Source organism: Rissa tridactyla, chromosome 1, assembly GCF_028500815.1.
Source record: "Rissa tridactyla isolate bRisTri1 chromosome 1, bRisTri1.patW.cur.20221130, whole genome shotgun sequence".
Classification (NCBI taxonomy): domain Eukaryota; kingdom Metazoa; phylum Chordata; class Aves; order Charadriiformes; family Laridae; genus Rissa; species Rissa tridactyla.
In genome coordinates this window covers 128,612,943-128,635,624 of record NC_071466.1, presented here as the reverse complement: position 1 = coordinate 128,635,624, position 22,682 = coordinate 128,612,943, and the positions used below count along the sequence as shown (strand labels likewise).

At 47.7% G+C, this 22,682-nt stretch overlaps 1 protein-coding gene across 2 annotated transcripts in view; it reads left to right on the top strand.

Annotated features, from left to right (window-relative positions):
• LSAMP (limbic system associated membrane protein) overlaps window positions 1-22,682 on the top strand; it is a 317,583-nt gene that overhangs the window by 130,871 nt on the left and 164,030 nt on the right. For both annotated transcript variants that reach the window (XM_054183002.1, XM_054182995.1), the window contains exon 2: window positions 15,164-15,396. In XM_054183002.1, coding sequence (XP_054038977.1) covers window positions 15,164-15,396 — 233 coding nt within the window. The remainder of the gene's footprint in view (window positions 1-15,163; window positions 15,397-22,682) is intronic.

The window sequence follows — 22,682 nt, the reverse complement described above, 5'->3', positions numbered from 1 at the left end:
TAGCATCATGGTGAGAAGACCTGTAATAGTCTAACATGAACAAGTAATTTTGTGTGCTTTCCCTACCTTTCAGTGACTGGCCAGGACTGACCCTCTTTCCCCAGCCTAAGAAAGGAACTTAGAAAGGAAGAAAGAAAGCCTAAGTGTAAAGTCAGAGAGGGGATTGGTGTCAGGTCCATTTGAATTAGGGGTCTCTTATTTTCCAGCTTCTTGGAGGTATCGTTGTTCAGCAGACACATCTGTTCCTTGAGGAAGAAGAACGTGCACCCTGGTCCTGGCCAAAGAAGGGGATGGACTGGAAGCTCAGGACAAAGGTTTTGGAAGGTCTCATTGTTTTGACCTTCATACGTGTCTGTAGGAAATATTTTGTGTGTGACTGTGGATATTAGAGACCTCAGCAGCAATGCTGAAAGAGAATAGGATCTATTCCTTGCTGCAGATTGTGCTTTAGATGTGAACTTTCCTCTTAAGCCAGCGTAACTCGTCCTGAGGGTTGCACGGCAAGCGTGGATATGTGAACAGTGTTCCCAGTGCAGTCATGTTTGTCAGAGTCTGCAAAGAGCCTGCAACACCATCTGTTTTAGTGAGAGGATAAGGGATTAAACTGCAGGAATCACAAGATCTACACAATACATGAGAGCAGGCCAGATGATCACAGCACAGCTTCGTTTCTCATAAGCTAAGAATAACTTTAACATCCTCTCATTTAGGGTTTAATGTCAAAATTAACTAACATTTCACTTTTGTCTCACAAGTCCCAAACTGCTTTTTCTGCCCCCAGTGCTGGTGCTTACCCTACTGCAGATTCAAAATCAGTGCAGACCCCCACGCCACCCACCTTCGAATGAAAGTTTAAAAGAATGAAAAAAACAAAAATAAGCCCTTCAGTCTGGTGGAGGTACAGCAGGACCTCTCTTCTGCTGCCCTGGAGTACTCAAAGTTGAGCATCTTCACAGGAGAGTTTAGGACTAGATTGTGTCCCCAAGGCTGTGAGGTCCCGTGCAAATGTCGTGCCGTGCACAGTTGCTGGGGGTGCGCAGACACCCATGAGGTGGGCATGATGTCACCTCCCCTCCATGGCTGATGAGAGTCTACCTCTAGCCAAGTGGAAACTCAGAGCAGGCTACAAATCCTCATCTTTTAAATATTCCCTGGATCTGAAACCTCCTGCCAGCTGGAGCTGCTTTTAGCTGAGCAGACTGAAGTGCTGTATTTAATGAATTCATTTAGAGTCTGGTGCAAGGAAGCAGGGCTGATCCTCATCTAGTGTAAATCTAGGCTTCCCCGTTTACTTTAGTGGTGCCTTGTTGACCCTTGATTTATGCCAGCTGAAGCCGCAGTTTGGCATCTCTCCGTACAGTGCTGGACTTCTGGAAATTATTTAGAGCAAGTGACCGGCCAGAAGAACAGAAGTAGGAATCCAGCCTCAGACCAGCCATGGCCCACGTGAGCAGCCTTAGACCCAGCCGTGTCAGAAACTAAACTACCAGTTAGGCAGCTGTACAGGAGGGAACTCTGTGGGGAAATGGTTTATCTGTGCTGCGGATAAGCTGTGCACAGGGGAGAGGTTTTGTTTCGCAGCAGGCTCTTGGGAGAAGAGGCAGGGATGTCGGTGGATCCAGATAAGATATCCCTGGGTAAATGCTTCCAGTAGGATTAAGCAACGCTGTCTTCACTAAGAAATGGAAAGGGTTTCCGTTCTGTGTTACAGCCAATTTGCACAGCTTGTTTTGCCAGTGCCAGAAGACAGTCAGAAGGTGCAGAAGCAGTCAGAGCAGTCTCTGTGGTTATACCTGCACTGCCCTCAGTAGCCGGGCTGGAGTTCAGGCTCCAGAGCACGAGCCAAGTGACCCAAGCCAGTTGCCTTCAAACTGTGGGGAGGGGGAGCTTCTGCTTCAGCCAGTCCTTTCCGCTGTGGTTGCATGTCCCTGGGCAGATCCGAATTAGAGGGAAAAAAAAGCATGATCTCTTGTAGTAGTGCTCAGATAGGTGTGCCGAGAGGTGGCACCTGGGTTTGTGAAGGCTGTTTTGCAGCCATCACTGCGCCCCTCTCTCTACCTCCGCACAAACAATACACACCAAACAAAGTGTTACATGAGACAGGTCAAGTTTTGTTTCCAGCCGTAAAATTGTTTCACTGTATGACTTTGCACAGCCTATTTCTTCCCTTCTCCAAGGTCTCCTTATGTGTAAAACAAGCATTGTAATACTTCTTCTCCACAAAGCACAAGAGCTCCAGTTCTACAGTGCTCAGTCCTTTTGGCAATAACCCTGCTTGAAGTTCAGCATGTGCTGGGTTGCCTTGCAAGACCAAGTCCCACAAGGGTCTCAGAGGAAAGGCAGCACAAGATATTATTATGATTAGTAGGATGGCAAGGAGATCTAGCTGTGGGAATTATTCCTGAACCCCTTTCCCAATGAGTCGTACCTTCCTTCCATTCTGTTTCTGAAAATGAGGTTTTAAGACAGCTCCTGGCTTTCCTGCCAACAGCAGAAACTCCATCAAATATATCTTGACATTTCTTTTTTTTCCACTCTTCCCCCTCTCCTCTACTATTTATTTATTTATAAACATGCCCTCCTCTGCACGGCATATTGTGCGTGTGGGGATAAAGGTAAGCTCAGATCAAAGCTCCTGGGAGATCTCCCTCCCAGCAGCTTCTCTTTTTTACCTTCCCTGCAAGTCTTTTTCAGATGCCTTCTTGTGCAAGGCGTGATGGTGGACAAAAGTGGCGCGTTAGGGAGAGGCAAAATTTAGCAAAGCTGCAAATAAAGGCAAAAGTAAGTGGAGTGCAGCATTGCCTAGCTGTTACAGGATTGCTGTGGTTTCCACCTAAAGGAGTTCTTCAACACACAAGATAAATACAGCATGCAAGTCTAAAGTTTGCAGCACTTTGTTCAACGATTGTAAAACACCTGTGGGACAGATTTTCAAAGGTATCTCATTTTAGGCAGCAAAAGAAGTGGCTATGTTGGTGAGGAGCTCACTGTGCCAAACGCCGTTTTGAAATTTTGGTTCTTGTGTGTTAAGTTTTGGAGCTGGTAGGCCCAAAAGCAGTTTGACAAATCTAGTCTTAATTTCAATGCTAAGCACTTTGAAAAATCAAGCTTCGCTTGTGACTTCTAAATGCCTGACAACTTTATTCACAGTGCATTTGGGAATACAATGACCCATGGATGACTTCTCACAGATCCAGTTTATGAAAACAAAACCACATCTGTGCCAGTTAACTCCAGAGTTAAGTATACAGAGGTCTAAGGTCTTCCCGAGAAATATTTAGCTGTATGTGAAGTGAAAATAGCTAAAAAACATAGCTTCATCTGAACGAAACTTGTGAGAGGAGTTGTCTTCTCCTGACATATTGCTGAACTCTGCCAGGTAGGTGGTAAAAGTAATAAGACCAGGTCATTGCAGTTTATTTTCCCTGCGGCCACTGTGAAGCTGTTCCCTGCACAGCTTAAACATCCTCTGGTCCTTAGCCCAACTTTGTTTTAAACATCTGAAATAGGGGCTTCCCTGCTTTCCTTGGGAGACTCTTCACACAACTAGCACTTGTAGATGACAAAAAGTTTTTTCTCAAGTTTGAACAGACTTATTTCTCTTCTTTTTCTGACCCGTTACTCCTTTCTAGACCCCTATGCATTTTGCTAAATAATTCATCTCTTCCCTTGGTGCTTTCAGCTTTCAAAGAGGTATAGCTTGTCAACATGTCCCTTTTAAGTCCTCTCTTAGTCAAGTTATACATATTTAATGTTTTTAAGCTTCCCTTAGATGCTGATCCCTTTCCAGCCCTTGATGGATTTTGTTGTTGCTTGCTTCTGAATTCCCTCCAATTTCTCCATATCATTCTGGTAACAAGGTGCCTGGGATTGACTGCGCCAGTCCAGGTGTGCTCGGTATTTGGTGGCAGTTGGTTTTGGGTGGAATTAAAAAGAGAAGCAGCAGAATCTCTCAAAGGGAATCTGCTTCATGGTCTCCTCTCTGAGAGCATTATTTCACGACGATATTTTGGGACTGGCTTTAGATATGGAAATGAGGGCGTGTGTCTTGCTCAGAAGCTGTTCTCTGCTTTCAAGTGGGAGAGAGATGGAAAAGGGGAAGAGGGGTTAAGCTCCTCAAAGGCTTTGTCTACATTAGGCTTTTTTCTTCCTATTTCCCACTGTTGCTTGCATGGGTGCAGCTCAATCCACAGTGGCGCTGATGACAGCTCTGGCACAGGCAGGGAAGCTAACATGTTTCGCTACACATCGCCTCCACAATCTCTACAAGCCCTGACTCCACCAGCGGTGCTGCAGCAGCGGGAGCTGGAGAGGGAAAAGGTCAGCTGTAAATAATAACTAGAGTGTTTGAACATCAAGGAGGTGTCCCTCCTGCAGCAGGCGGGAGTGAGCAGGCAGGATGGGCCCACTTTCTCATTCCTCCCAAGACGCCACCGTTCACAGTCAGCTGCTGGAGGCCTGAGGGCAACGCTTGGAAGGGAGGATGATAACTTGGTTGAGCGACCTCTGATACTCTCATGACCTCAGAAAAGAAGGGAAAGTTAAGTCTTATTTTCCCTAATATTGCTCCCATTCCCGCTCTGATCTGCCTCTCCAAAGAATTTCAAGACTGATTTCCCCTTGGAGTGGGTCCTTCCCTCCTACCTGCCCAGGACAAGGGCTGATGCTCGGATGCGATATTCTCTTTTCCCTTTTGGAGAAGGAGCAGTATGAGATGAAATGGACATTAGAATTGACAAAATAGAAAGCACATTCCTGCGTCTCAGGTAGCGTGCTCCTCGTGTATTGGAAGGAACTATTTCATAAGGTACAAAACACGGGAGACACCTGCCAGTTTCACTTAACACTTAAATCTGGTGTTCTTTCACAGCCAAGTAATGGTTAACTGACGAAATTCTCAGCCAGAAAGTATCACCAAGATGAGGATGTTAATGAGTTTAAAAAAAGAAAAAGGGCGCAGAGGGTTGAGAAATGCCTGGGGATAAGAAAGGCAGAGTACAAACTTACAAGGTGGAATACAAGCTGTCATTCAGAGAGGAGGCCGACTTATATTTGCTTGGGGCTAGATTAATAGGCTTTTATGGCTGGGAAGGATCATGAAATTATGTAGATGGTGATTAACATTGTCCTTTTAGGAGGTGTTCCACCTTTCTTTGAAACGTCTGTCACTAATCATAGGAAGGTGGACACTGGACCATGTGGCCCAATGCTCAGACCTTGTGATACCTGTTCACTGCTGCTGCCATTCCCATTTCCATCCCTAAATGTTCAGCTGTGGACATCTGGGCACGTGGCCTCCATGGAGATGGGCTGCCACTGCAGATCTGTTGGTCACTGCCAATACCTCAGTCACGGCCCCAGCAGACGTTGAGGCTGGTGGCCAACATCAGTCCCTGACAAGATTTTGGCTCCAATCCGATTGTCTGTTTGGCTGTATTTTCCCATGTCAGAAACCTTTCCACGGGCAGTACATGGCTTTGAGCCACCTGGCAGTCAGCTCTTCCCGACCCATCAAAGGCTGCTGCCATTCCTGTGGGCATGCCCCTTGTTTGCAACAACCCTGAGGGCGCATGCTGATGTTGTCATGTGGCTGCATGGGATGGCACATACGGCACCTTGCCTTTCGGAATTGGGCCGTGGCACCGTGGCATCACTCACGTGGCCTGTTTTGCAGGTTTGCACATGCCTCTGTGTATGCCATTGTTAGAGGGAGAGTCAGGGAGCCTTCTCACTTCGCCTCCATACAAAATACATGAGGTGATGCCCCAAAGCTCCAGTTTTAATTATTTCGATCTTAAGTTTTGAAGTCCCCTTCCCTGAGCAAACCACTGGACTCTACAAGCTGGAAAGTGCTATTTGCAGTGCCACATCTCTCTTCAGCTGCAAGGAGTTGATTTGCAAATCCCTCCCTTGCTATGTGACAGCCTCTGGTGATACCTCCTGCATTTTTAGCCTGTGACTGGGACAGGAGGAAGGGACCCAAGACCAGACAAAATGCTTTGAAGCTCCCTCTGGCATCACTCTCCCATTCCCTCTTGTGTGTGCACTGTCCCTCTTCTGCACCCACTCTCTCCTGACCTGCCCGCACTCTGTTTCTTTCTCTGTTTCCCCCTCTTTCCAAGCTGCCCTTTTGCATTACTAATCTGTGGCATTATCTCATTCTCCAGTAGCTGTGCCGGCTGCCTTGATGTTTCTCGCCAGCTTTTGCCTCTATCCCCCCCTTTTTCTTCTCCCCCCGCTTGCCGCCCCATGATGTAGCATTGCCTTTCTCCATCTGCCCGATTGTCTCACTGCTTTTTATCTGGGTGCTGGAGCTCCAGGTGCTGTCATTCTCCGCGACAGCACAGAACGTTTCAGATTGCCTCTGCGGCTGGATAATTACCAGATACAGAGTCACGTGGACTTCCCAGCCAAACCCTCCCTCCCCTCCTGTCAGAGGAGGAGATCACATCTCTGAAACGCACTACTTTTTTTCTTTTTTTTTTTTAGAAGAAATCTAAGGGAAGAGTTTGGAAGTAGCTTTTGTGGAGTTGCCTAGTGGTGACCAGGTGAAAGTAACCTACAGGGCACTGGGGGAAGAAGAAACAGGTGATTTCCAGTACGAAGGAAAATAACATTCTTGGTGTATCCCCCAACCAGAAAAAGTACTAATGATGCAGAGACTCATCAGTAGCTGTTCGGTTTCCAGTCCTTTTACAAAATTGTCATAAAAGCCAATATCCAGTTCACATAAATACTGTTGTCTTTCAGTGAACTTCAGTTCCTAAGTGACTGCAGGTTCTTTTTTAAACGTCAGCCCGTGCCCTAGCGATGGCAAAAGCACAGAGTTCTCAATGTAAGTGCAGTGCAACCAAAAGGCAAATCATCTGGCAATGTTCCCCGTTGCCATTCTGCATCATCTCTGCCATTCCCTGGTTTCCCCTTTTGACGGTGCAGGAGCCCTGTGCTGCTCCGGGAAGCTGCGGACAGCAGAGTGAGACATACACTCCTTGTTGGACATTCACTAAGGCCGCGTGATTGATAGCTGACGAACATTGCCTAATCATGCTGGATCAAGATCAGAGCCAGGTTTCTGGCTGGAAAGGAAAGGGACACTGATGAGTCCTCAGCTAACCCAAAAGGGAAAGAGGGAGCTCAGGGTCTGTTTCCTCAGCAGTCTCATCCTCCTGACTGATCTCGGTGCGAGACCCTGATGCAGGCTGTCAGAGCATGTGGCATTTCTGCAAGCATCAGCCAGAGAGCAGTTCAGCCCCTCTGCGCACACGTGGGGACCAAGTCTCCTCTGGCAGGAGCCCTCTAAGTAGAGATGGTCACTCCAGATACGCGCCTCGGAGTGAGAAAAGAGCCATCCAAGGGCTTCCTGACTACACTGTAAAGAAATGGAGGGTTTTGCCTAGGTCTGGTGGGATATAGGAAAACCCGTCACTGTGGTGCTAGGCCTCAGTCTGAGGCTTTTTCTGTATTTTGATGTTTTAAACTGTGCTGGGATGTGGCTGGGATGGAGTTAACTTTGTTCATAGCAGCTCATGTTGGTATTTTTAAGAAGGTACCTTTGCTGGAATGGACGTGGACTGAAGTTGTTTGTGCAGGTATGCTGATCGCCAGAAGATGGGAAGAGCAATAAATCACGCCAGTATAAGTTCTTTTATTCTGATACAGTTATATCCACCCCAGGAGAGTACTGGCATAACAATTACTGTAATTTTTGGCTTGATTTCTGTTTTTCTTTCTCTACAAACAGGAACCTATACTCTTAAATAGTCATTTTAACAGAAAGAAAATCCATATGAGATCAGCTGTGTGTGTGTGCTAGTGAGAGCCCATGCAGCTAGCTGTCTTTTTAGGCTGGTGAATTTTTGGTGAATTCCCTTGGGTTTCATTTTCCACATGTATCACATGGACTGAGAGATGAGGATGCTCACAGCACATGAGCAGTTCTGCACTGATAGTCATATTCACTGCTTGGAATTCTTTTTGCTTTCATTAAAAAGAGTTGATGGGAGAGAGTGAGATAGGAACGTTTCTGTACAAGGCACTGGGGAGTCCTCATCTAGAAAGCTGTGTACGAATGCTGGTCACGAAAGAGGAATTCAGACTGGAGCAGGTGCTGAGAAGGGCTACTGGGATGTTCAGGGCAATGGAGAGTCTATCATACAAGAAGAAACTAGGAGAGTTTGGCTTGTTGAGCCCAGCAAAATGAAGGCTGAGGGGGAATATGATTGCTCTCTGTGAACACGCTGGAAGATAAGCACCCGAGAGAGAGAAGAGCTATTTAAGCTAAAGGATGGTGTTGGCCTGAGAGGAAGTGGATATAAACCAGCCATGAATAAATCTAGACTTAGAATTAGAATAAAAGTTTCTAATCAGCAGAGCAGAAAGACTTTGAACAGCCTGCCGTACGAAGCAGGGGGAGGGTACCCCCTGCCAAACGCACTAGGCTTCAGTAGGAATGAAGTCCATATCTGAAAAAGATGATAAGGTACAGCTGGCCGTGCCGGTGGAGGCCGGGGCTCCCTGACCCGGGAAGCCCATCCTAGCCTCGTGCTCCCAAAATGACAATTTCCTAAAGAGGATGAGCAGAAGTGCGGGCATCCTATCAGCCCTGCACCGCTCCAACAGGGGGATGGCCCAAAATTGTCACCCGAGTGCTGAGATACGCGGGGAGCTGCAGACAGGTGTGACGACCAAGGTCACAGCATAATATGGCTGAAAGAAAGCGTGGGCTGAAAACATACGTCAGTTTCCCCCTCCCGCCAGTTTTCCAGGGCAGGACTGGCTTTAAGCAGCAGTTTTCTAAATCCCTCTGAGAGCCTGTGTTATCATGCTGGCAGTGGCGGCTCAGGAGCTATTTATGTCACATTTTGGGAATCGGCACAGCTTTTGCTCTCAAACAGTGACCCTGCTGTGGGTCGTGGCACATCAGGAGAGGAGCAGCAGCTGGACCAGGCTGGGGAAAGAGAGGAGTAGTGGCAGCAGGGAGAAAAAGGAGCAACACCTCACACCTACGTGTATTCAAATTTGGTAAAATGAGGCTTTTGGTGCTTGGCTGAAAGGAGGTTTCAGACACTTGGTTGTCTTCCATTGCCATCCACTTAGGAGGCCCTTGCCTTTGCAGAGAGGAAGAAGTGTTCACCTGTTGCTTTTGTAGCATCTCCTGCTGAGGAGAGCCTGATCCGGAGCAGTGGGAACCACCCAGGGCCAACAGCTCCTACGTTATTCCTCTGGACTGTGCGCTCCTATGTGCGCTACCAGTGTACTGCCCCTCTGGTGGGGACCACACACCAGGGAAAGGGAGCTGGCTGCTGCGGTGGCAGCACTGCATTCCTCTTGAAATGTTGGCAGGGTCCGGTGCTGCAGTGGTGTTGTGGGACGTTTCCCCTGAGCACCCTCCCTGGCAGGGTCAAGGCTGGCATGCCCACGGTCTGTCCTTAGTCCTCGCTGCCCACGTCCCTGCTGGGGCATGGCAGAGGGGCCAGGCTCTTCCTACCCCCCCAGCTGACCATGGGGGTGTTCGAGTCTTTGCTTCCCACGCAGGGAAAGGCCGAAGAGCACGAGAAGACAAGACGAAACAGCGCGAGCGTGGTTTGCTCTTGAGCTTTGCTCGCAAGGCTGCAAGCAGTACTGTGTTTAAGCACCGCATTAGCTTTCCAGGATCATACTTTGCAACACAACGGAGAATTTGTCTTGCACGTTCAGAGCTGGCAGCCGGGAGCTGACGTTGCTTTGTGCCGAACAAGCCGTGTTTGATCCCTCTCTCTTTTCCCTCTTGCCATTTTGCTGCCGGGGGTAGAGGGCAGCGGGGGAAGTTGTTAGCTGGATCCTTTGAGTGTGTGTGAAGTGAGAAGATTAGAGCAGGCTCATCACAGAGCCGAGGGGAAGGCGGGAGATCTGATCCAGGGCGGGTTGTGACATCCTCTGGCGAAAGGGGGTCGTGTCCCTGGGTGAGGGCAATGGGGTGGGTTCCAGGTGCTTAACTGCGTGTGCAGCAGGCGACTGAGATTTGGTCTGATGCACAGAGATTGTCTTACAGAAAAGATGATCAAAGGGTTAACGGAGAAAAGATGATTAAAGAGGAGCGTGGGAATTATGACACAGAGCTGTCACCACAATGTGCTTTGGAGAAAGAGGGCAAAAAATGCAGTCTGAAACCACACTGTTTATTTATTTTTCCCCAAAACGAGATAGGAGCTGTGGCTTGCTGGCAAAGCAGCATACCATATTTCATTAATCCTAGCAGCTTGCCTCTTCTCACTGGTGGGGCTTTGGCAGAGAACTGTGGGATTGGGTCTACTCTAAAAAAATATATATTTATTTGGAATTACAACAACAATAAAAAAACCCCAAACAATTATCCCAAGTTCAAGGCGACCCAATACGTCATCAAAAATGCTGTAAAATCCCTGCCATGTTAAAGTAATAATTTAAACAGCATCTTCACCAGATCCTACAGGGCTTCCTTCCTGCCTCTTCATCACTGTAGGCTCTAAATATCATCCACTCCTTCCAAACACCATTGAACTTACCCCGAAAAGAACCCCCTCGAAGGCAATAAAATACCCCCACTCCGTCTCCGTAGCCCAGAGCCGTAGCTGCTGTACTGCTTTCTCTGAGGCAGAACGGGAAGCGCCCTGGTGAGCCCCCAGCTCTTGTGCATCCTCCTCCTCCTCCTGTGCAGTCCCTACCCTGATGATGGCACCTCCAGCCCGGGGAGCCCATGCTAAGGGCTTTCCGACAAAATGCTGCCTCTCAGCAGCGTGCCTGTCTGTCTGCCGGAGGGAAGGGAGGGTGGAACGCTTAGGGCCGGGAGCCGCCGGAGTGACAGGTACAACATCAGCTGCGACGAGTGTTACAGCAACATGCTGGGAAATCGATGCACCACACGGCAGTGCCTTGGCGGGAGGAGGAGCAGGAGTCACTGGGGTTAGGAATCAAGCACCAAGACAGGAGCAAGGCAGAGCAGGCAGTGAGACCTCCCGCCTTGGTGTTCACCAGGAGAGGAGATGCGGATGCCTGAGCCTCCCTCTCCTTTTCTTCCCTCACTTTCCCACCTATCAAGAGGAATAAGCCCAAATGCTTTCAAGAAGGGGAAAAAAAAATAATACACACCTCTCCTACTCAGACGGAGTTTACCTCGGAGCCTATGAGGGCAAGTTTGCAGGAGCGCAGCTTTGTCCCAGCACTGCACATTGGGCCAGGAGGTGTGAGAGGAGAGAGGACGAGCAGCGGGGCCCGTTCCCAGCTCCTGCCCTCCTGCTGCCTGCGTGCTGACAGATGTCCTCTCCCAGCCTGAAATCCAGGGACTGGGAACAGTGGTGGACAGCCCTCCCTCCCATTTGAGACGATGGTTCCTGCTGAAAATCCCAAAGCGTTCTCCTGTGGCAAAAGCGTCACTCCCTCCCCTCCCTGCTGTGGCACGGCTCAGCCCTGTCACCTGCATTTGTGCATTTGTGCGTGGGGAAACCCAGACTGAAGGAGGTGTGTGAGGATGGCCCAGGTTCCTTTCTCTACGTTTGGTTTCCATCCATCTTCCCTGGCTGGTTGTTACACAGTCGTTAGCCACTGTGTGAGAACTGGAAACACATCTGTATCAGCTAAAAAGGATGCCATCGCTAAAAGACCTCAGGTGCCAAACTTTGAGATGTTTGTTTACAAGAGGGCAAGGAGGGCTAGAGGAGCATGGCAGCAAGATGTTTTGTTCTTCTGTGTCTGTGGTTTGAATTGGTGCTGAGATCAATAGTTCCTGAATCCCTGCAGTGATTGTGCAAGGCATGACCGTCACCACTAGCTGGTCCTCTCGTTAGCCGCATTAGCAGATGTCAAGAAATTAAACCTGAAACTGTAAAGAAAAGCAAAATGGATGGATTGCAAATCATCTATTAGCATTCACTAATGTTGATGGTAATGCTTTCAATAAGCCTAATGAAAAGCGTTTAACTGTCTCTATGAACTTGATTATTGATTATTAGTGAACGATAAGAGTCATTTGATATCTTGCTGATGCCATGCTCCTATTGCATTGCAGTTAAAATGTCAGTTAACGTGCCATTTAATATTCTATTAGTATTGAATTAGCACTTATTACACTGTGAAAATCATCACCATAAATCCTTATTAAGGCATGATCCATACAGCTGGGTGGCATCTCTGGCAGACTAAGAGGGTGCGTGTGTGCAGACGGACATACCGAGATGCATCATCCATGTGGATACATGTTTGGAGCGTGCCAGGACTTGGAATTTCCACATTTGTGCATTGATTTTCCCTGACAGTTTGAGAGGAACGGGTGTGCTGAACAGAGCAGCTCAAATCCATTTCGCTTACTCTTCTCATTTTCCTCCTTTCCCGCCTCTCTCCTCCTTGCTTTATTTCGGGAGCACCTGCTAACCTACTTCAGGGGTATTTGCAAGGTTGTCTGACTGTAGCTATTGACCACCAGCCTAGGGCTGACCTCGGGGGGTGTTGGGACAGGTCCTTGACACATGTTTTCTCTTCGGCAGAGAGGAGGGAGGGTCTCCAGGTGAGTGTCCCCTTGGGAACGAGAGGATGAGGCTTTGCTCCAATGGCACCGCTGTGCTGTTACTGACCCGAGGGACATCGCAAGGGCACCTTTGCTGCCTCGACGCAGCGACATGTAATGACCAGGTGTGGGGCAGAGCCCTGGTGTGCTACACTGGGTCACGGAGGGCTGTGTTGTAGGTCGGGAAAGCAGCCTGGCAGGGCTGGTGCAGTGCACTGGATCTGCTGGTGCCCAGCAGCACTGATAGGTGTGCCGGGGGATTTTCAGAAGTGACACAGAAACTTCAGCTCCCACTGACTTCAGCTTCAGCTGTTAATCTGCTTAGCTTCTCACCGCCGTCCCCCTCGGGATTTTCATAAATCCAAAATGTGCAGAGAGGGGCTTCGAACACCTTTGAAAAAGACCAAACGCCTGTTTCTCAGTGCCATTACGACTCTACGCAGAAATGTGTGTGCAAGAAAGCTGGTGGCCCTAAGGCAGCCGACTCTGAAGATTGTCTGGGAGTCCCTCCAGGGCCACTGCTCTGGGGCACAGTGCCCTCCCGGGTCCTTGCTTCCAGCTCCCAGCACTGGTGATTACAGCCCGGGGTTGCCAACTGAACTGGGCACCACCACATCATAGAATCATAGAACTGTCAAGGTTGGAAGGGACCTTTCAGACCATTGAGTCCAACCATCAACGTGACATTGACAAAACCACCACTAAACCATGTCCCTCAGCACCACGTCTACCCGTCTTTTTAATACCTCCAGGGATGGTGATTCCACCACTTCCCTGGGCAGCCTGTTCCAATGTTTGATAACCTGTCGCAGTGGTGCTGGTTTCTACATGTAAGTGGCTGCGCATGGATTCCCCTTTCTTTTTTATGAAGAGCAGCTTTCAAAAACAAGTCAGATTGCAGCTGAGAGCTCAAGGCAAATGTCTGCCGGGCTGGAAGGGTGGGCTCTGGCCTGAGGGGCAAACCCTTGCTCCCCTCCCTTGGCTGGATGGCAGCGCTGCTGGCCGGGGTCGGTTGGGCTGCTCTCTAAAGCAAATGTTTGCTGGATTAGACAGAGCTGCTTCCAGCTTGGCCAGCAGCATGGTGTCCCTCCCATCGATGCCCACGCAGCCTGGCTTTCCTCCTGCCCACAAGGAACCCCAGAGCAACTTGGAGAGCATCCAGGGGAAGCAAAAAGGGAGGGGGCGAGAGGTGCCAACCATAATGGTAGGGTCACATCGCAAGGGACGGCAGCTGCAGTGCAGCATGAATGAAAAGCATTCAAACAGAGGAACATGGAAAATATCTGACCTATGCTGAGAGGCTGTATGAAAGCCTACTGCCAAATATTTGTCTTATCTTGAAGCAATAATCTTTATCTTCTCTCTTTTCCCTTTCAAATACAACACACGCGTGAATAGTGGTGGGGAGGGGTGCTGGGTTGTTTGGATGCCAGGAGGCTGTGGGCAGAGCTCTGAGAGGTGAAGAGCAGCTCTGGAGACTGAGCTTCCCTATGTATCCGCAGAGCATGGAGTGAGCTGCTGCAGGGCAAACCCTCTCAACCTGTCTGAGCCTGGCCCTGGTGGGTACAACTGCCAGGGTGAAAGAGGAGTTATGTCCCCATGTCTTCTTCAGCCCTGGACCTCTCAAATGAGCCGCAGCTGAGAATGAGCAGGACATGCCTCCTTGTTGGCATCTCCTCATCTCTTCTGTGCAAGCCACCTTCTAGAGATGGGTAGAGGTACAGGGCAGGTGCCTTGGCCAAAAATGGGTATTTGTCTTCACAGCACCTTCTCTACTCTCTGTCAAGGAGCACAATGCTTGTCGTGCAGTTGCAACAGGGTTAGTCTGCCCTCTGCCTTGCAACACTTGGCCATCAGGGCTATGCTGGTCCTGCTGCTGCTCTTCTGCCTGCCACCCCTAGCTGTCATTCCTCCTCTCCTGTCTCACCTGGGATATTCACAGGACATGCTGCATGTGTCACAGGGATGGCAGTGACACCCCCCACAGCCTCTCCTTTTCAGTCTGAAATCTGCGCCTGTCTGCACAAGCGGGCAGATGTGCATCGGCAAGGGGGTATATGTGTTAGGAGGGTGGTGTTTGAGGAGTGAATCCCTCTTTCCACAAAGCCATTTTTTGTCAGAGGGATGGAAAGGGGAGATACACTACAGCTGCCTGTGCTGCTGAAGCTGAGGGATGGAGCAGCTGTGCCCTGAGCTGACAAAGCTGAAGCCCTGAACCTTTGCCCTCCAAGCTGGCAGGGGGCTGGGAATGTAACTCTTTTGGATACTTAACTTTTGAAGGTGAGGGAGAAGCCTATGAAGAACTCCTTCTGACCTTTCCCATTGGTGGGGTTAGAAGGGATTTAGTGACCAGGATCTCTTGTGGCCTTCCAAAGTCATTTTTGGTGCAAGTGTAGGCCACAGACAAAAGAAAGAGAGAACAGGAGGCATAACCACCCCAAATCCCATGGTTTCATGAACAAACGGTTCTAAAAATCATTGTGAAATACATGATCAGGGGGCAGTGATGGTGAGGAGATGCTGTGGTTTACCGGCAAGGCAGGAATGCGCTATGGAGTTTCTGAGCAAAGTAGTAAAGGGAGGGGACAAAATGGAGATGATGGAGAGGTTTGTTAATCTCTCCCTCGCCTTTCTCATCTTCTGCAGGTGTTATGTAGAAGACAGAAGCTCCAAGGTGGCCTGGTTAAACCGTTCTGGCATCATTTTTGCTGGAGAAGACAAGTGGTCCCTGGACCCTCGAGTAGAGCTGGAGAAGAGAAACCCCCTGGAATACAGCCTGCGGATCCAGAAAGTGGATGTCTACGATGAGGGGTCCTATACGTGTTCAGTGCAGACACAGCATCACCCCAAGACTTCCCAGGTTTACTTGATCGTGCAAGGTAAGCAACATGCCTCAGAAGAGAGCAAAGAGCAAAAGACACAGGGGGTGGAGGGATCTGTGTCTTAGAGAAACCCCAGAGTCAGTATCCTGTGTATCCCTTATGTTTGCAGTAGGACCCAGCAGGACTGTCCCCTTCCACTGCAGCGTGGCATGACTTTACTCAGCTGTCAGTCTGTCCTTTCAAAAGCAGTGACAGAGCAGCGGACACTGATGATGCCAAGACATATTCTAGTATAATGCAGACCTGGTTCCTGGCTCTGGTTGTTCTGGCACCGAGGGGAAAGCATTTGTTTGCAATGACACTTGTCAGAACATCATGCTTGCCTCATCTCTTCCCAGATAGCCCTCTGGTTTCTTCGCCTCCTCCTTCCTCATGTTTCCTTTCTTTGTTCTTGTGTCAACAAGCTTCTGTGCTGTGTGTTTTGGCCTTCCATTGTCAACTCTTAGCAAGGCTGGGGAATTAATTTTCCTGGGTGTTTTTCTGTGTCGTTCGTTTGCAGGCTGCGCTGTTGCTGGGCTTGTGTGAAACCTGGTACCTGAGGTAGCTGCCATGTACCTTATGTCGCCCTCTCCTTTTTTAGCTCCTCTCCTCCTGTGTGCATTATAGGGAACTGGAAGCTTGGCAGTCTGAACCAGCGTTGTCCTATCTGTCTGCTTGCCTTCATGGTAATGTGAACAACAGAGAGCAAACACAGTAAGGAAGGAGTTCACCAATTACTGGTAAGGGCATTATGGAATTTACTTGTTCCATCCTGTCCAGACCAGAATACAAAACAAGTACGTTTACTCAGTTTTGTTTTGTTTTGCTTTTAATCTTCATGCCATTCTATCTGCCTATTTATCTAAAATATTTATAGAGCAGCTTAGACAGATAGGTATATTATGAGTGTTTGATACATATTACAGGTATGTTCAGCTTCTACATTATCATTCAGGCGGGAGTTTGTTATTTGTCCTGATTTGTCTAGTAACCCGAAAGGCTGCAGATTTGATTTCCCCTATCAAGTGTTTGAATCGCTCTGGATATAAATGCGTGCATGAAGGGACTCTTCGTCTTGCTGGAATTGGCAAGCTGGGGGCTAACTAGCATCCCGAGTGTTTCTTCGCAAGGTGAAGTCCAGACTTATGGTCAGAGGTGGTGCTTTACATGCGAGTGTGGTGAGACAGAAGGCTCCTGGTTTGTCTTCTTGCTCAGAATCCTACCCCAGCAGCATGACGAGCAGCAGGCGCCAGCGTGCAGAGCAGCTCTCCCGACCCGTCTGAGTGTTTGCTGGCGTGTGCCCGGCGTGAAACGCGCTCGCCAGCCCTGGAGGTGTACCCTGCCTCGCTGCTCGCTGTAGCAGTGCATAGCTAACTGGCTGTAGGTGGTTTATTGCTGGTAAAATCTCCCAGCTTACGATTTCCACTTACCTGTCAAGAAAAATACAGGTGCAAATGAATTTTAGAGCCACACACATGTATTATTAATTTTATTTGTGCCTATTAGATATGGGCCTAAGCAGTGAAATTGAGTTCTCTAGCTTAGCTTTCACCTAAATGTGTGGGTGTCCAGCTCTGAACTGCTGCCACCTTTCTGAGGATGAGAAAATTCAGGATTTGGCACACCTAAACTCTGGATGCCTGTAAACAAGGTATCTGTGGATGATCTTTGTTTAACGCCTGACATAGATTTAGCAAAAGACCCATTCCGGTATTGTGCTTACTTTTAAAGCCCCAGGTCCTGTAATCATGTAATTAGGTGAAACTCATAGCTTTGATTTTTCTAAAATTAAATTTCATCTGGTAAAAAAAAACCCAAGCAAAATATAAATACAAAATTGGAAAAGTTAGACTCATCATTTTAAACCATGTTTTTATTAGTTTAAAACTAATAAATAATTCATTTTAAATAATCTTAACTAATAAACCTAATTTGTTAGAAAATAGTATATGTTAGAAAATATCCGTTTCCTCTCCAAGTACCATTTTCTCATATTGATTATTATTATTCTTAGATCTGCGAGTTGTCTGGCTGAAAAATAGTCTGCCACTAGTACAAATGAAAGGAGTTTGGATATTGAGTCATGCTAAGCTTTTTCATTTTATTTATTTTATGTAGTTTATTTGCTTTTGTTGGTTTTGTGTTCATAAATTTAAAAACATCGGCTATGTGAAGCTCTGGGCATCCCAAACATAAAAATAAATAAATAAAAGAAAATACAGCTCCTGAAAAATTAAATAACATGCCAGTCAACTGATCTGAGTAGTAATCGAGCAGGACGATTTCTTGAATGATGGTCAGTGATTTCCTTCAAACAAGCCCAGGGAAACTGAAACAAGCCAGGGTCAGAGTCTCCTTGCTAGCTTTGCACATACTGGTGACGCCTGGATTTGTCAGTGAAAGATCCTGCTTATGCCTTGGAAGCAATAGACTGCCTTAGGCCATGCCCAGTCTTCTCGTTCTGCTCAGTTACATCTGTCCATGGGTATTTCTGCTCCCCACTGCGCTGTATACCAAAGACAGGTCCTTTATATCCCCTGGTTCAACTCCCTCATCTATATAGCCACTGTGAAAACCCAACTCCTGTCACCCGTGAAGCAAATGGGATAGCTGTATCAGAGACTAACATTCAGACAGATACTGGTGTGGTGCTGAAGCCCTTATAAATAGAGAAGACCACTTCCATGTCCACAATGCAAGTTGAAATAGATGGGCTTTGGGGCTTTGGTGCATCCTAAGGATTCACTGCATTTAGATTGCTGCAGGCTAATGGAGTTGCATTCCAGGAGCAGGTCCTTTCCTCCCTTGAGAAAATCAACTTTCCCTGGAGTGAGCTCAGCTCAGTTTGCTGGCCAGAGCTGCAAGAGTATATCACAGAAAGAGGGACACCGCCTCTCTAATTTGTGTGCCCATGTCCTTTAGCATTTCCAAGCGAAGTGCCAATTCTGTCTTGTCAGCCAGCACCAGTCTCTGCATAGGCAGCCGACTCTGTCTGCTTTCCTCTCTGGCTTAATTGTGTATGTCCACTGATGGGATCACTCTCAGCTGGGGCATATTCCAGAGGTCTAAAAGAGGGGTAATGAAACAACACTTAAAAAAAACCACAACTTGATAGATCTACTAAAAGATCTAACTACTAACTAGATCTACTAAAAGTAGAAAAAGTCCCCTTCATAAGTCTTTCCTCCTTTTCAAATTCAAAGCCAACTCTGCTGGTAGAAGTAGGGATTCGCTGCCAAAAGATTCATTAGTATAACTGTGGCCATCTCTTCTGCCTTTCTGACCCAGGTGGCCAGCACTGCATGCAGGATGGGTTGAACTGGAGGCAGCTGTCTCTGCCCAGCTCCATTGCTACCAGATGCTGGTACTGTGCTCTCTATGCTTGGGTGAAAGCATGAAGAGACTGCTCTGAGCACTCAAAACGTTTCATGCTTGCCTCATTTGGGGTGTAATGACTACTAGCGAATCTTTCCATTCAGTACCCCAGATATTTCTGTTGGGGTCTGATCAGAGGAGCAAAGAGCTGGAAGGACCCACAAGAAGTGGTCTGGTCCTTCCCCATGCAGTAAGACAAGATGGACTATACAGTGGCTGCCCCTAACATGTCCTTTTTGAAGACAGCCTGTGCCCGCATAGTCAGTGCATGGCCATTATTTCACTCCACTTGCACTTGGAAAGCTTTTATTAACATATGATCCAAATTGATTTGGCTGCCAATTATTTCTGGTCCTTCCAAGACACATGGCGGTAATTTCTGCTCCTCTTCCTCAAAACTGCCTTTTATCTGATAGAAGCCCATTAATCCCCATGTCTCAGACCTCTCTAGTCTAGTTTAACAGGCTCATTGCATCTCGCAGGTCATATTGTCCAGCCCTTATTGTCATGTGTATTTCACTACTGTCTGATTTGTCTACATGTTTCCTTAAGCGTACTGTCCAAAACCAAAGCAGGGGTTCCAGTTTAGGACTCAGTCGTGCAGATAAAAGTACCAGCCGTGTTTTGCATATCATGCTTCACTTACCTAATCCCAGAATGAGATGAGATTTACCCTTTTTTTTGTAAGAGCGCCTCATTGCTTTTGCTTATTTAGTCTCTCTGCTGCTCTCTAACCCTCCGTTACTGGTCTGCAACACAGTCTGCAGCTCATCCCCCATTTCTGTATTTGAGCATTAATTGTTTCCCCCCCCTTCCAGAGCATAGTGCTTTGTGCTCACTGTTGTTGGATGCCATCTGGTTGGTTTCTCCATGGAGACCACTTCTTCAGTTTACTTATGATCCTGGTCTCCAAAGCACTTGCAACTGCCCCCAACTTGGTGTCATTGACAAAAGTCAGGTGCCTTCTTTCTGTTCCATCATGAAGGTGTTAATTAAAGTATTGAAGAGATCAGGGTACAAAAGCGGACTGTGGTAGCAACCCACTAAAACCTCCATCCCTGTTGAATAGCGATCAGTTGATTGCAGCTCTTTGAAGCATCCTGATGGTGATTTAACATCCATCATATTCTCCTAGCTTGTTCAAGAGACTGTCGTGCCTTCTGAAGTCAAGATATATCACATCATCACACATACTTCTCCTGCATTATCTGCTATGCCAGATATCCTTCAAAAAAAAGGGAAAGAGACTGGGGTGACGTGATACGTGCTTGCCAAAAGTACATTGCTTATTTTTTCCTTTACTGTATTATTATCCTCTAACTGTTTATAAAGGGGATGTTTAATTGTTTCTTCCAGTATGTTGAGTGACTTGTTCTGGGAGAGTGGGTTGTAATGGGGACGCACACAGTGGTTGCCCTTTTCCAAGTGTTACCTTGGGTTCTTGTTCTTTTAGGGCTGTATCCTCAAGCCCTTCTCAGGCATTAAATATCAGTGGAGAAATCCCAGTAGTCCTTATTTGTCTCATCAGGGTCACAGGCACAAAGGCACAGTGATCTTAGCAGGCATGGGGTTTAAAAGTTTCAGCAATAAAGACTTAGACCTGTCCAAGTCAGGCTAAAGGAATAACTCTTTACAGTAGGAGCAAGTAGATGATTGCTGCATTTGCTGTCCAGAGCCTTTACAGCAAGGCATCATTGCGAATGGAGATGGTTGGGACCTTTTTAGTGAAACTAAAACATTTCACTGGTTTTGGCTTTGATTAAAATTTAATCAGGAAGGTTTTACAGGTCTGAGGTGCTTTTTCTGGTCAAAATTGGGAAAAAGAAAAGGTATAGCATTGCCACAGCCTGTTTAAAAGCTACAGCATTCAGCTGAGGTGTGGAGAACTCACGTTTGCATTTTTGCTCAGAGCCTGGGACTCCCGCAGGCTCACTAACATTTCTGGCGATTCCCAGTTATTGGCCGTTTGAAGGACATGGTCTTTCCCTTGTTTTAATGTTTATTTTACAAAAAAAAAAAATCAAAAGGGCTCTGTCATTTTAGCAAAACAAAAAGAAATTTGTAAACATCAGCAGCAAATTTCCACAAAGAGGAGTTCATGTTTACTGCCCAACCCTAATCACAAACTCAGAGTCGAATGTATAGCAGCTAAAGGCCAAATCCTGCAGTTTTCTTTCGAACTGGTAGGCATTAGTGTGTGAAAAGAGCCACAGGGTGTAGCCTTTCTCCATTATGCATTGCCTTTGTAGAGCTCCTTGCTTGCAAAGATTCAGACTGGCCATTCGTTGTTTCAAAGTGGTATAAAGATGTATTTGTTGTTGCTGGGATTTAACAATGGAAAATTTATTATTAACTCTATGTGGTAGATTAGCTGTGTCCCCTCTCGGTCCACTCCCCTGAAATTAAAGGACTTTGTGCAGGAGACTGGTAAAGCACCGCAGAGAGAAAGGCAGCTGAGGCCAGCCAGGCTTGCCCTGTGTCGGCACTGCTCTGCCAGCGAACCCTCGGCAGGAGCTGGGTGTAGGGCTGGGGAGGGAGGCTGTTGTCCACCACCTGCTCAGCCCTTGCCCTCGTCGCTGAGGGCAGCGATAGGGAAAGATTTTGCTTTAGACTTCGGGGCTGTGAGAAGGGTTTCTGAGCAGAACTGGAGCAAGGCACACAAGTGTGTTTTATAGGAGCCTGAAGACAGGTATCAGGTGGAGGTAGCTCCTGCTGGTCACCAGCCTCAGACCAGAGCCAGTGAGGCATGGTGGGGTTCATCTGACCAAACGTAGATGTTACCCTGGAGTGGGTCACTTTGAGCTCCTTTTGTCATTAGTGAGGAGAAGCAGGCTCTTCTCAAAGTCCAGTTCATCCTAAAGTAACCATCGAAAATTCGTCAGACAAATTTACCAGTGGAAATGTCAGCTTCCCTCCCCTGGCTGTAGACAGGAGTCCAAGGTGAGTGGTCCGTATGGTGCCATGTATCCTTTTAGTCTTTCCAGACCCCTTTCTGCCATTCTCCGCTGGAGTTTATTCCCTGCCAGAATACAGGATTTGTGGCTGTCAGTGCTTGCAGCGGGTCGCTGGGAGACCAGAGCTGGGCTGGTTTTGAGCTCAGCAGAGCTGTGGTGGGACCCCGTCTTCCCCTGGCAGGTCTGGCCTTCCCACCCCTTCAGCTAGCGCTGGAAGCAGAGCAGTTTGAAGAGAACTGAAGCTATTTTTCCTTTGCTAGACAGACAATAAGGATGTTGGAATCAGATGCTGGTCTCCAAGAGATGTTTGCTTCCCCTCTTTGTGGGCGCAGAGCCCAAATTCAGAGGGATCTTTCTGAGTGCTAACACTGTAGCGTTTTCAATTCCAGGGAGCCTGCAGTAGGTAAGAACGAGCACAGACCACTTTGTCTTTTTCAGGACATAGCCCCAGTGGGAAAATGACAGTGAATTTGGCATGCTGTTGCAAAGAATAATGAGATAACATGGGAGTATGAATTTTCTGGGAGGAAGAAAAAAGATCATTTTACTGGGACAGTGGGGGAGAAGAAGAAAAGATTGGAGGGAGGAGATAAATGCAGACTACTGTGGGGTCTGGGAGAGACAGGACCACTGTGCTTAGAAGGAAATGACAGCGGATCAGTTTGATGGGGAAAATAAGCTGAGAGAGCAGGGAATCATCTCGGGGAACTGAAGTGCAGTAGATCTTGCTGCCCCTCCTTCTGCTGTTACCATGGACCGTAATTGCCTAGTGGCAAAATAATTACAGAATTTCAGGCATGCAGTAGTATCGGTGGCAATCTTTCTAGGTTTTCTGTGCTGGTTTGGTTTGCCCAAACTCGTAAATTGCAGGAAACTGCACCTGGTGTTTCATAGGTTACCAAGGAACTTCCTGCTGCTCCCTATCTAATATTTTTATGGCCTCCCCACAGTGTCCCAATGCCTCTTAACTTCTGT